This window comes from Mastigoproctus giganteus, chromosome 5, assembly GCF_048544385.1.
Source record: "Mastigoproctus giganteus isolate SK-2022 chromosome 5, ASM4854438v1, whole genome shotgun sequence".
NCBI classification, from domain to species: Eukaryota; Metazoa; Arthropoda; class Arachnida; order Uropygi; family Thelyphonidae; genus Mastigoproctus; species Mastigoproctus giganteus.
In genome coordinates, this window is record NC_143579.1 from 47,772,764 (window position 1) to 47,786,559 (window position 13,796).

Consider the following 13,796-nt stretch of genomic DNA (forward strand, 5'->3'; position numbering starts at 1 on the left):
GATGTAGATTTGCTGGGCATATATAGAGAAGGGTTCTTGAGGTGGTCACAGACATTCTCTCAGAGATGCCAGACAAGCTGTACTTGCTACCTGGGAGTCTAAAACGCTGATGGAACTGATATTCGAGTGACACTCAAGTAAAGGACCCAATTTAGGCGAAGTCCGGACAGTCTGTGACAGCCAAATCCTCTGCTTGCACCTTCACGATGGTGGGACTGTTAGTAATCCTGGTATAAAACACCCATGCACAAGTACATGGTGGGTGACCACCCAGGTGTGAACCAACGTAAGCAAGGGTCGAGGTGTGGCGCCCACACCACATGGAGGAATGCCGCCCCTCTACATTACCAGGCAGTATTAGGTGGAAGATGACTCTCATCAACCGGTGAAATACCACCACTTTGCTTATTGGAGGCTTGAAGTGGTGGAACCCATGTTTAGTCTCTAGAGCTAAGTTCTGGTCAACCCTTCCCTATCTCTTCCATCATGCAGTATGATTGATGACTTTTGAGGTTATGATGAACGTCGTGGCGAGATCCAATATTCCTTACATTTCGAGGGTACAGCTCTAAAACGGTTTTCGCAGGCCGGCCGCTAGTGTATAATCTTGCTACCTCTACTCTGCCAGATAGTGACTGGAGGGAGTCTGAGTAGTGTGTATGCGGGGAGCATTGTCGAGGCCACGTTATGTCAAGGATCTGGGTATATTCTTACCACATGTACGCCATATCCAAAAATTTCATTACTTCATACAGCATGTCCCACCCACTTTTTCTTACTATTGAATACACCATGAATTGTCAAACTAATAGAGCAAGCTTATCTGCGAAAAGATCTAAACCTCCCAAGAACTTCCTAATTCATTTCACAAATATACGTGGTCTCAATTCTAATCTCAACAATGTCCATTTCCACTTGCAGTCTGCCAAACCTCATGTACTTTTTCTGACAGAATCTCAGTTATCGGTTGATTCAACTACTGCTCATTTCAGATGCCCAAATTATTCGCTGTATGATTCCTTTTGCCTCAAAGGTGGTACTTGTGCATATGTCGTTCTGATATTCCCTGTCAGAGACTTGGAAATTTGGAATCTCCTCTCTTTGATCTTCTCTGGCTTAAAATCTCTCTACCTCATTGTGTCAAATTCATCTGTTGTCTTTACCGTTCTCCCAACTCGACTAATCACTTGGAGCTCTTTGACTTCCTCTCGTTGCAACTTGACTTTCTCCAGTCCAACTCTCCTAACAGTGAGGTAATTTTCCTTGGTGATTTTAATGTTCACAACCCCAGCTGGCTTCCGTTTTCTAGTCACACCGACCCAGCAGGTCGAGATTCTGAGGCTTTTGCAATTACTAATGACCTAGCACAGATTGTTCAATTACCTACAAGAATACTGGACAATCCTAATCATACAGCCAATACGCTTGATCTTTTTCTCACAAACAACCCTTCTAAGTACTCGGTCGAAGGGAGAGCTCCTTTAGGCACTTAAGATCACAACTTGGTGATTGTCTCTTCTCCAATGGAACCTTTATCTCATGGCTATTCCCAACATCGTGTTGTTTGGCATTACAAGAATGCAAAATGGGATGACCTGCGAGACTTCTTTTCTTCTTTTCCTTGGTCGGATTACTGTTTCAAAAGTTCTGATGTCAACGTTTGCTCAGATCGTGTCAGTGAAATTATTCTTGCAGGAATGGAATCCTTTATCCCACACTCCACTTTAAAATCTCGTCCTTTATCTAAACCTTGGTTTTCCAATAAATGTGCTAAGGCTGTCCAAGAGAACAATGTTGTATATCGTAATTGGCTTGTTTCTAATTCTTCAGTTTCATTTTCTGCCTACATCAAAGCTCGCAACAATTGTAAAGCAGTTATTAATCAGTCCAAACTAGAGTTTGAACAGGCTAAGAGTAGAAAACTTGCTTCTTGCCCTAATGGCAGCCAAGCATTCTGGTCTCTTGCCAAATGCTATTGGCCGCAACTTTTGCCCATCTCTGCTCCCACCTCTGTCCAAACCAGATGGTTCTGTTGTCACTTCAGCCAAGGATAAAGCTGACCTAGCATCCCATTTTTCTTCCAACTCATGTATTAATGATCTTGGTAAAACACCTCCCACCATTCCCAACACACTCCATTCAATGCCTCCTGTGGTCTTCCGTCAAAAGGATATCAGAAGGATTTTGATGAATCTCTATGCTAAGAAAGCTCCAGGTCCTGATGGTATTTCTCCACTTGTTCTCAAAACCTGTGTTCCTGAACTTACTCCTATTCTTTGCCGCCTTTTTTCACTTTCTTATTCTAAAGGTGTTTTTCCTTCTGCTTGGAAATTTGCTCATATCCAGCCAGTTCCCAAAAAAGGTGATAAGTCCCTCCCATCCAATTATCGTCCCATTGCAATTACTTCTATTCTTTCTAAAGTAATGGAGAAATCAATTAACCGCCAACTCTTAAACTACCTAGAAACCTTCCGTCTGATCAACGATCACCAGTATGGATTCCGTCAGTATCGATCCACTGGTGATATTCTGGCTTATGTTACCCATTTATGGACTAATTCAATGGAAAGGTTCGGTGAAACACAAGTAGTTGCTCTTGACATCTCAAAGGCTTTCAATCGTGTTTGACATAAAGGTCTTCTAAACAAGCTTCCATCTTATGGTTTGCCAACTGTTTTTAGAAATTGGTTATCCAGTTTTCTCTCTAATCGCTCACTGAGGGTGATGGTTGATGGCTCTCTGTCTTCTAACTTTTCCACTAATGCCGGTGTCCCCCAAGGTTCAGTTCTTTCCCCCACTCTTTTCCTCTTGTATATCAATGACCTTCTTCGATTGACTGGAAATCCTATCCATAGTTTTGCCGATGATAGCACATTGCATTCAACTTTCCATTTTGAGAAACCTTGTCCTGCTCAATCAGCTTCAACTTCTTGAAAATCTGCTACCAATTCCTTAAATGCCGATCTTCAGGTAATTCTCCAGTGGGGCAAAGACAACTTAGTTGATTTCAACCCTTCTAAAACTCAGTCTTGTCTTATATCTCGCAAAAAGGATTCTTCTGCTCCTATGCTTATCTTTAGTGACACTCTAATTTCTAGGCAAAAGGATATATCTCTTTTGGGGATTACCCTGACTTCTAATCTCTCTTGGCACAAGCACATTACAAATATTGCTTCCTCTGCATCTAAAAAACTTGGTTTTCTCTTTCGCTCTCCGCGTTACTTTTCTTCCAAACAGCTGCTCACTCTGTATAAATCGCAAATCTGCCCTGCCATGGAATATTGTTCCCACATCTGGGGTGGTGTCCCCAAAACCTCTCTCAGGCTTCTTGATTCCATTCAGAAGAGGGCAGTTAGGTTAATTAATGATTCATCTCTAACAGAGTCTCTCCACTCGCTGTCTCATAGACGCACTGTTTCTGCTGCATGCCTCTTCTACAGATACTTCCATGGGCACTGTTCTTCTGAATTGGCTTCTATAATTCCCGCTCTCTCTTTCAAAACAGTCCGAACACATGCCGCCACCAGCCAACATCCATTTACTGTCCAACTTCAAACCCACAGAACCAACTTTTCATCTTCCTCATTTATTCATTCAACTGCAGTTTTCTGGAACAACCTTCCTTCATACATATTTCCTGAAAATTACAATCTACAGAAGTTCAAGTCCAATGTCAACAAATATCTTCTTTCGTCTTCTCAATCTCCAACACAAGCACGGTACTAAGTACTATAGGTTCTAACACCTCTCGTGTTTGGGGTTCACATAAATAAAAAAAAAAAAAAAAAAACAAGATTGTTTTTTTTTTTTAAAAAAACCTTAAGTTCTGCAAATTGCAGTGGCTGGAGACTAGGCACCTGCGCTGTGATCTGATTGAGGTGTTTAAGGCCTTGAATGGGTTGAGCACGCTGAATTCTGATGGAATCCTTCCACTTGTTCAGATTACAAACCTAAGGGGGCATAAATTCAAATTAAGAAAAGACAGACGTAGAATAGATGTGTGGAAATTTGCCTTTAGGTGGTTAATTGCTGGAACAAACTTCCATCTCTCTTTGTGGAAGTTGATAGGTTAAATAAAAATAAGGAGGAACTGGACAGGCATTTGTAGGGAATGGTTTTGCACGGGTGGCCAATGTAATGATGAGTCAGGTTGGTGTGACATAAGCACTGGAAAGGCAAAAATGAGAGTAGGACTATGTTATAGACCTAATAACTCTAATGAGTACAATGAACTATACAAAGAAATAGAGTGGGCCATAAATCAGAATGACTTATAATTTGGGATTTTAACTTTCCAAATATTGACTGGAACTTGTGGGTTGGTCACTCACACACTAGCAAGACTTTTGTGAATTTATTTGATAACTTAACTACAGCAACATGTAATAGAGGCAACGAGAGAGAGAGAGAGGAGAGAGAGACGAGAGAGAGAGAGAGAGAGAGAGAGAGAGAGAGAGAGAGAGAGAGAGAGAGCAATACTCTTGATCTGATTATTCATGCATCAAGAATCTGCAAATAAAAAACCAATAGGTGGCAATGATCACAGTATTTTGATGTGGAATTTACTTAAAGATGTAACTATCATTAAAGGTAAAGGAAAGGGTTTTTGCTTTCATTAAGGTGACTACAGTGGTCTCAGACAGTTTTTAAATTCAGTGCAGTGGTACCTACTGATGACGTTACCATCAGCAAATTCTAAATGGGAAGCATTAAAGGAATTAATCATAAAAGCTACTAGGCTTTTCATACCAACTAAAATAATGTTCAAGGTTTAGGCCTAAATGGGTGTCAGATGAACTATGCAGGGGCATTCCTAGGATATGTAGTGCCCGGGTGGCAATCAAAATTTGGCATCTCCCCCCCCCCCCTTAAAATTTTCTTCATTTGTACCGGCTGGTTATAAAATAAGTTTCCCTATTCAGGAGACTGAAAATAGGGAAAGTGTCTGAATAGTGTCAAAACGGTTAAATATAGCACTGTGAAAATCAGTCAGTAGGTAGTAGAGAGAGCTTTATGGTACCTGAAAAAAATTTCTAGTATCCAGGCTTGGCCTAAAACTGAGGAACTAATGAAATTATTGTTTTTTGAGTCTTTCCAGTTATTGTGAATGACAAGGGTGGGAGAAGTGACCGCAACTTCTTTCTGCAGAAGCGGAATTAAAGTCTTGGGGCAGAAGTGACTGATAGGTGAGGGCCGTGCAAAACTCTGCACAGGCACCCCCCCCCCACCACCACCGCCGCCTCAGCACAGGCTCTCTTAGTACCTCCTTGCCGGGACAATTCCAGCTTTGGAAATTGTTAAAAAATACTTCTTGTCGCAAAATTTATAAGTGACCTTCATAGAATTATTAACTAACTATTTAGCAACCTTTTGTCACCAAAAGGAGAGTTACTTAGTACAAAGAAGTGCACTATGGAAGTGCAATGAACAATTGTTTTTTTTTAAATTTTAACACAAAAGTAAATGATAGATTTCAATCGGAATAGTTTTCCCTTGATAAGCATCGAATAATGCATAGCTAATGTGATTTTTAAATCTTTAGCTTCATTAGCGATGGAAAGAGATGGGGAACATGAAAATTACTCACATTTTTCTGTCTGGCACTGCCAATTTTACTTTTAAAAATATTTTAAAATTTAAATTTAAACCTACTTGTTGAGCTCTTTCCAACGGTGTATAAAAAGCTATAGGTTTTCGACAACATTTTTGTCCCCCCCCAATTTCTCAGACAAATTTTTGTCAACAATGATCAATATGGCATTATGTTGGCCCATGTGATGTACAAACCCATGCAAAATTTCAAGTCAATAGGTTGAGTGGTTCCAGAGATACAATGCTGTGACAGACGGATGGACGGACAGACAGACAGACAACCGAGTGACATCATAAGGGTCCGTTAGACTACGGACCTAAAAATTGCAAAATTTTGGTATACAAATATAAGATCACTATCTAAAATCGACGGTTGGAAAACCCAGTTATAGAGTGCTTATTGTATAAATAATTTGTAAGATGTTCAACACTTTTTTTAAGAATTGATTTTAGGTGACTTGTTGCTGCTTTCAGCTGACTGTTGAATAGTGTATAGTGTTAAGTGTAATTCAGCTCCGGGGGGTTCCCCCAACTCCACGTCATACAATGTGATGAATACAAAACTCTGTAAAGGTCAGATTTATGTAGGTTGGTGAGTCTTCGTGTAGTATTAGTGTGGGGATGTGTTGGTCGTGTTGTTCATCCGGCCTCTTAGCCTAGGGGCCTGTGTTTTCACACAAAAGCTTTGTTTTCAGTCCAACACCACAAGAAGGCAGGCCAGGCAATAGGGAGTATGAAAGCACGGGTGGGGCAAACCCTGTGGTAGCCAAAGCTAGACAGGGAGAGCCCAGTAGGAAAAAAAAAAGCAAAGGTAAGAAGATGGTAGTGAGGAGATATGAAGTGTGAGGGGGTAAAAGTGGTAGGAAAATGGAGGGGGGGGCAGTAGTTAAGGTGTCTGCCTGAGTGAAAGGGGAAAGAGAAGGGGACCCCCAGGTCAGGATGCTCATCCTACTCTAGGATGGGAGTTATAGGGAAGTGGGGTTACCCACCAGGTGAAAGTGGGGGAGGGAGTCACCCATGTTGGAGGAAGGGGAGAGAGGGAGTGAGAGAGCAACCAACCCAGGTGGTAGGAGTGAAGGTTCATAAGGAAAGGAGTCCCTATGTTAGAGGGCCTGTTTGCTGCTCATTCCCACACTGGCCAGGGGTTAAGCCCAACTGAATAGTGTCTGTGTCCCACACTACACTGACTAAGTAGCTACAGCATGGTATCTGCCAGGGTAGGTAGGGGGCCATACTGGTCCTTTTGCTCACCAGTCATTCCAGGGGGGATGGGGGAGATAGGCAATTCTTCCATTCAAAATCTTTATTCACACCCTGTTCTTATTCTGGTTTTTTTTTTTTTTTTTAAATACTAATTTCATGCTTTTTTCTTAGATTTCCTGATAAGTTATTTATTTTTTCATTGATCCATTTTCTTTCTCACACACACACGGGGAGGGGGAAATGCAATGGTGCATTGTGTAGCTTAATATACTGGGACATAATAACTAAGATGAAGTAGATTAGGTAAGCTAAGACTAGGGGTTAGTGAATTCTTAACTGTAACGTTATGTGGTTTGTGTTCTTTCTCTCACACAATTACACTCACATACATTCTTCTGGTTTTCATTTCATTTGTTCAGCTCTTTCTTGCTGCACTGCGCTCTCTGGACACCTCAACTTACTATTATCCTTCAGCTGAGGTGCAAGCCTGGTTGCAATTTTTGCCAACCAGGGGAGAATGCAGTGGATGTGTTTGTGTTGTTAGTATTAGAATAGATTTTGTGTTAGTATAAACCAGTGGTTCTCAAAGTGGGTGCTGCATAGTCTTTATAGGGGTGCCACGACGTCAAATTTAGCATTGGCTTACATCGTGGCCGTCACTACAAAAGGCCATTGATTTTTCATGCAACTGTGTAAATTAGGAGTCATGAAATAATTGCTGACCACATCACAGTGTTTATGTAAAAAACCTACGTATAAGGAACAGCCAAGCCGAGTCGTCCATCCATCACATATACTGTATTTGAAACAGCACAGCGCTGCTGCAAACGCTCATACTCGCTTAGCAGATCTTAGCCCTTAGCTTGCATTCCTCCTTTGGCATATCAGTGTGCCTAGTTGCGCATATAGTCAAGCGTGTTTTGTACATTAAAGTTTTAGTTAATATTTCTATTTCAAATACTTTAAAACAGTGGCCATGGAAAACTTTATTATTAAAAAGAGAAAATATCAAGATAGTAATGAACATTTGAATCAAGAAATAGTGGCATACAATGAAGATACTTCACAGAGCAACAGAAAAACTGAAGTAAGCACAAGTTCAACTATAAAAAAGGAAAAAAACTTGTATATATCAAGACAGTTACTTAGAAATGGGGTTTACATGGTGTGGTGATAGTTTTGCACCTAATCCTAATCCAATGTGTATTGTTTGTGGAGTAATATTAGCAAATGACACTAATAATATCAGCAAATGACGGAAATGATATAATTTTGTATATTTTTTTTTTTTTTAATTTTGAATTATTTTAGTTTCTGGATATAAATTAGAAAATATACTTATTGTTCTAAAAACATTAAAATAAGTATGAAAAAACAATCAAATATTATTTCTTTAATTTAGATTTTTTCATACAATTTATTATTCTTAGAGATAAAGAAATTGTGCATAAAATATGAGGCAATTTTTAAATAAAAAATTTTTGTTTAAAAATCCTATACCAAAAGCCAAACATTTTTTTTCATGCATTTTTCAAAAAAATTTTCCTCATTGCCCTTCCACATGCACTACCTTACAAAATATTCTGCCAGCACCCAGTGCTGTTGGGTTGCCAGGAATTTTTCATAATGGATTTAGGGCATCTTCACATTAAAAAGTTTGAGAACCACTGGTATAAACTAAGGTGAGTTATTATTAAATGTGTTCATACAACCAATATTCATTCCTTCACTCACTCTCATTTACCATAACCCTCATTCACTCTCTCTTGCTTCCTTGTTGAGTTGCTCGCTTTCACCAAAACTAGCATTCATTCCCTTTTACCATAATTCCTATTTTCACTCTTTGATTCAGTGCCCAGCCCATCCATTCAGTCTTCCACACTCTTTCATTCATTCTTCTTTCATTCTGCATTTCATCCCCTTTCTGCTAGCTTACTAATATTTTTCAGCTAAGCTGCTTCCCTAACATACATCTCCCTCCCCTACATGTTTACTTCATTGGTGTAGGACTGACTGTTGAATAGTGAGATTTTGCACAGGAAGCTAATTTTACTGCAAAACTAAGTGGCTCCCAAACAAATTTATTTTATATACATGCAGTAATCCCTGCAAAGCTCTTTGCAAATCCAGAATTATTTACAATTATGAACTCATATCAGCGTTGTTAGCATTTGTCCTTGAGGATCCATAAAAAAAAAGGGTGATATTTCTTTCTTTTTAAGATGCTTTCAGGACACCTTGTCATTTAATATGTTTGTGCTGCAAGCAGGATCTAAACTGCATGGATAATGCAATGGTCTTTACTTTCAGCAAAACAAACTTGCCTTTGCAATGAGTTAGTATAAGAATTAGTAGTGACAAATGATGCAAGAAAGCAAGCTTATATAGCATCAGCCAAAAAAAAATTCCCACACCAGCTATCTATCCCCTCGATAGTTTGTCTAGTTCTTTGTTGAATTTATTCAATCAATCCACTTCCACAACAACCAACAGAAGTTTGTTCCAACAATCAACCACAGGTTGCCTAAAGGAAAACTTTGCAGTACTTTCAAACAGATAGCCTAGCCAAAAGGCAAATTAGTTGTGTGTTTAAAAGATAGGATTGCTATGATGGCCCATTTCAGGACTAACTGGCCCTCTTTTTGATAGCTTGTTGTTTGTTATTTGGTTTTTAGGAGCATTAGCAACTAAGGCCATATTGCTCCGGGATATGCGGTGGTCATTCCCTGACCTTTCCGCATTCTCCGTATTTGGTAGTGACGGGCTCGAACCCCGGTCTAATCAAGAAGCGTGTGCTATGCACTGCTGCTCCTTCCCACCTGGCTACGGAGGCGCCGCATTTTTTTTTTTTTTTTTTTGATAGCAAGTTGTGCCTAGTGACAACACAGACAAAATGCTTGTAAAGAAATTGAGCTGTCAAGTGCATACAAAATCAGAGTTTTCAAAGACTCTGATTTTGTATGCACTGCGGAATCTATCTGTTTTGTTTGAGTGCTGTTACTAGAGACCGCCTGCTGTCTGATGAGGGACATGAAACTGACACAGCAGTCTCATCTTTTAAATAAATGGCCACTTAGCCTTTTGGTGAGGATTTCTGTTTGAACACAGTGCAATTCTTTAAAAAGGCAAGTTTGTCCTGCTATGAAAATTAAGGCCATTGCATTATCAACATAGTTTAAATCCTTCTGGCTGCAAAAACAAATGAATGGACACAATAATCCTGCAAACAATTTTTCCTAGAGATAATTTCTATCTCTTATTCAGTAAATTTTGTAATTTAGCATGAATAGCTCCAGCATAAGTTGGTGACTAGTTTGATGTCATCATAAAACAGAGCAAAAAGGAACACAAAATGCTCAATGTGGGCACAGGGGAGAAAAATGTATACTTGATTAAATTTAAATTACACTTGATTAAAAAGCAACTTACCAAAGTGCACAAACAAAAATTTAATACTATATACCTAGGAGAACAGTTAATTTTTTTTTAAACTCCTCGAAGTATTTTTTCTTTGAGGCATTGATATTCTGTCAGTTTTAAATGCATGTCCAGGCTTGCATTTAATAATATACAAATATATTAGTTTTATAAAATAAAACTAAAAAAAAGCCCTTATTTTATATTTATTAACATAAATTCAATAATTATTCAAAATATATAAGTTTAATTATAATCATTGGCTAACTCACCTAGTACATAAATAAATATAATCTTTATTGTGGTAAGAAAAACTACATTCAAATCCCTTCATGGCATATGAATGCTTGGGCGGGGGGTTAGATTTGCAATCAGAGTGATAAATAACATAATAATTAGTAAGAACAATATGTTAATATAATAAGAATAATAGTTTTGGTATTTATGTTATTATATTATTATTTTGAATGAGTAGTTTTTACGATTGTGCTTGTTCTTCCCCATACAAAACAGGTCATAGTCAGAGTAGTAACTACTCTGGTCATAGCAGTCAATAAAGGTGAAACAACACTTGTACCTCACAGCCTGTTGCTAAAAATTGATTAATTTGGGTTGTGAGACATGTGGTGGGTCTCTGCAATTAACAATAAAAAATTCAATTTTTTATTACAAATACTCAATATTTTTCATGTACAATGCTTTTCAATTATGTTTAAAAAACTGAGGCCCCTAGGAATATTTTTGTTACAATTATTACTATTAATGTGTTAAAAGCTAACTCGCCTTTATGTGTTATGTTATGATATGATATAAGGTGATTTAAGCTAAAATTAATCTAAAGAAGGCTGAACTCCAGATTATGGGTACATCTTGCATGACCAAATTTGGGATAGATTCAAGCAAAAGAAGTGTGAGTTTTTTAATAGACTTTCATTTTTGGCTAGTGAAAAAAAGTTGAGTTAGTTTATGCCAGGATGGATTCAAGCAAAAGAAGCCACATCCTCCAGAGGTGTACCCATAATCAGTGCCTGACCAAGCTATTTTCATGCCCCGGGCAGAAAGATTTTTGGCACCCCTTTTACTAAAGATATATTTTTTCATGATTTGTAAAATTTGGCACCCCTCAAAGAATGGCACTCAGGGCAAAGGCCATGCTAGCCCATGCCTTAATCCAGCACTGCCCATAATCTCGAGTATAACTCTAAAGAATTGCTTCTCAATGGTGCATACTTCCATGAATGTAGAAATAACAAGATATAAAACATGTTAAAATGGTCAAATAAAGTAAGACAAGTTTTTCACTGAATCTAAAGTAATCAGTGGACCGAAAAGAAATCAAGAAAATAAGGAAAAATGGTGAGGGTCAGACACAAGGAAAAACGAACTTTTCTTCTGAACACTACGGTTCTGACAGTGGGGAAGATGTCCCACATGTTTTGTTTTGTAAAATTGATATCGTCTTCCCAAAGAACTATCAGCGCGTTGGACTAGGCGAGTTGGTTGGAAAAGAAGCTTCCTATATCTAAAATAAAGGTAATCCCTGTTGTTTCATAACAAAAATCTATACGAGTTGTTTAATTGTTATACTGAATTAATGTTTCAGTGTTAGTGCTGCTCACATTATACTAACCGCTTGAGTTCTGTAGTTATAAAATTAGTGTCGGATCTTAAAGTGTTGGAACGGCCTCAAATCGGGCTTTAAATATTTTCGAGAAACCCGGGCAAGATACACTATGCCATGGCATTACGAGTCTGTGTGTTGTATGTAGGGGAGAATCACACCGGATCAGCCCTCCAAGAAAAGCTGCCGCTTTAACTTTATTTCTCTCTGGCACAAGAATCGGTTACTACAAATTTTCCTCCTGCGTAAGGGACTATAAAATTTTTCCGAATAAATCTAAGACTTAAACCGAGACAAAATTATTGCAAATATAAAGGATTGCAAATGCAAAAACAAAACGGCACGTTGCGTTTTCATTTAAGAAATTAGGGTATTACAGAAATTGTAATACTATCGACTGAGATTCATGGACTTTCTGGTTAGTTAAAATGAGTCAAAAATAGTATTAACGTGCCCATCTACCGAAATAAGCCGAGTCAGTCCTTCGCCCACTTTACTAACATTCGCGCGGAATATCATGGAGAAATCCGAATCGCGTTTCAGTAGTTGAGAAAAGTATGCCAATATTATGTTAAAATATAACATAATGTTTATGACGCCTTGTACGATATACACAGAGGAGAGAAAAACTAAAACAGATTAACCATTTTGTTTACCTTGATGTACAGCCACATTGCATCCTTGCCCATCACAATACACCAGAGGATTTTCTGCCCATCCACGCTCATCAGAGCAAACACAACAACCTCCGACCATCTCCTTCATCTTGCTCCCTCGCTCTTAAGATATAAAAGGTTGGAGGGAAGCCATCAATTTACAGCAATAGTCAGAGGACTAAAGCATTCTGTCAAAAACAGAAAACAGTATGCCATTTACAAATAATAAAATAACTAAAATGCATAACATATACATTTCATCACCAACCGACAACAAGCAAACAAAACACCATATGGAAAATGCGCGTGCGCAAAATGAAGCAGCATGGGATAGCCTAAGAAATGGGATTACCGGTATTGAATAATTCTAAGCTCAAAAATTTAAATCATATTAAAGTTCCCATTGATTGTAGTTTCATTTTTACTACAACGCGCCTAACAGACAATATGAACTGTAAAAAGTGCTTATTATTTAATAATTCAAAATACAACAAATATTTCATTTGCAGCCAAACAGAGGAAAAAAAAAAACGCATTTTCATGTACGTTTTTCTGGTCACAGAGTAGTAAAATTACATATCTTATTACTCTGTATTTCTGTTAATCACCAAAGGAATTGAAGGGTCGGTAAATAATGTCGGGAACTTTTATATTCTGTGATCGCTTCGACAGGTTGAGAAAGAAACCTTGGAACTGCCAGAGACACACACACACACACATACACCCTGAAGTACCGTAACTAGGGCGGGGAACTTGCCCACGTTATATCAAAATTGGGATGCAAAATCGTAGGATTTAATGATAATAATATGCATTTATTAATTTATTTATTGCTACTTTAAACTTTAAAATACCACAAAAATGAGTGAGGGCAACACCCGTTTCGCATTATATAACGTTTAAAAAATAGGAGCCGGCGGGATGAAAAACTATAATTTTGACCCCAAGCGAAGAGTACTACAGTTCTTCTAAGCCATCATATAAGAGATACTGACTTTGTCACCATACGAATGGCCTTATTAGAGGAATACCATACATTCGGGATGGGATTTAGTTGTTAAGGAGGGAAGCCGATAAATAGACTATAGAACCTCCCGTAAGTTCAAGAGCAGTTGTGACACCTATACTCATGTTACAAAGAGTTTGGTATATCTACCTAAAACTACATAGATAAAATCTCCATCAATCTAGTTCATCCATCTAGTTCTGAAGACATTTCCGCTCTAATTTGGACAAAGCAACAGGAAAATATTCTTCCCGGTGGTTTTATGTGCTTCTTGCTCGTGTGCGAGTGAATAACTCACAAG

The 13,796-nt window shown here is 38.4% G+C and overlaps 1 protein-coding gene across 4 annotated transcripts in view; it reads right to left on the reverse strand.

The window, feature by feature from the left end:
- The window catches only part of LOC150085373 (uncharacterized), a 444,699-nt gene extending 431,955 nt beyond the window's left edge, over positions 1–12,744 (reverse strand). For all 4 annotated transcript variants that reach the window (XM_090373179.1, XM_090373178.1, XM_090373180.1 and 1 more), the window contains exon 1: positions 12,490–12,744. In XM_090373179.1, the coding sequence (XP_090229305.1) occupies positions 12,490–12,598 (109 nt within the window). In that variant the 5' untranslated portion in view covers positions 12,599–12,744. The remainder of the gene's footprint in view (positions 1–12,489) is intronic.
- Positions 12,745–13,796: the final 1,052 nt, after the last annotated feature.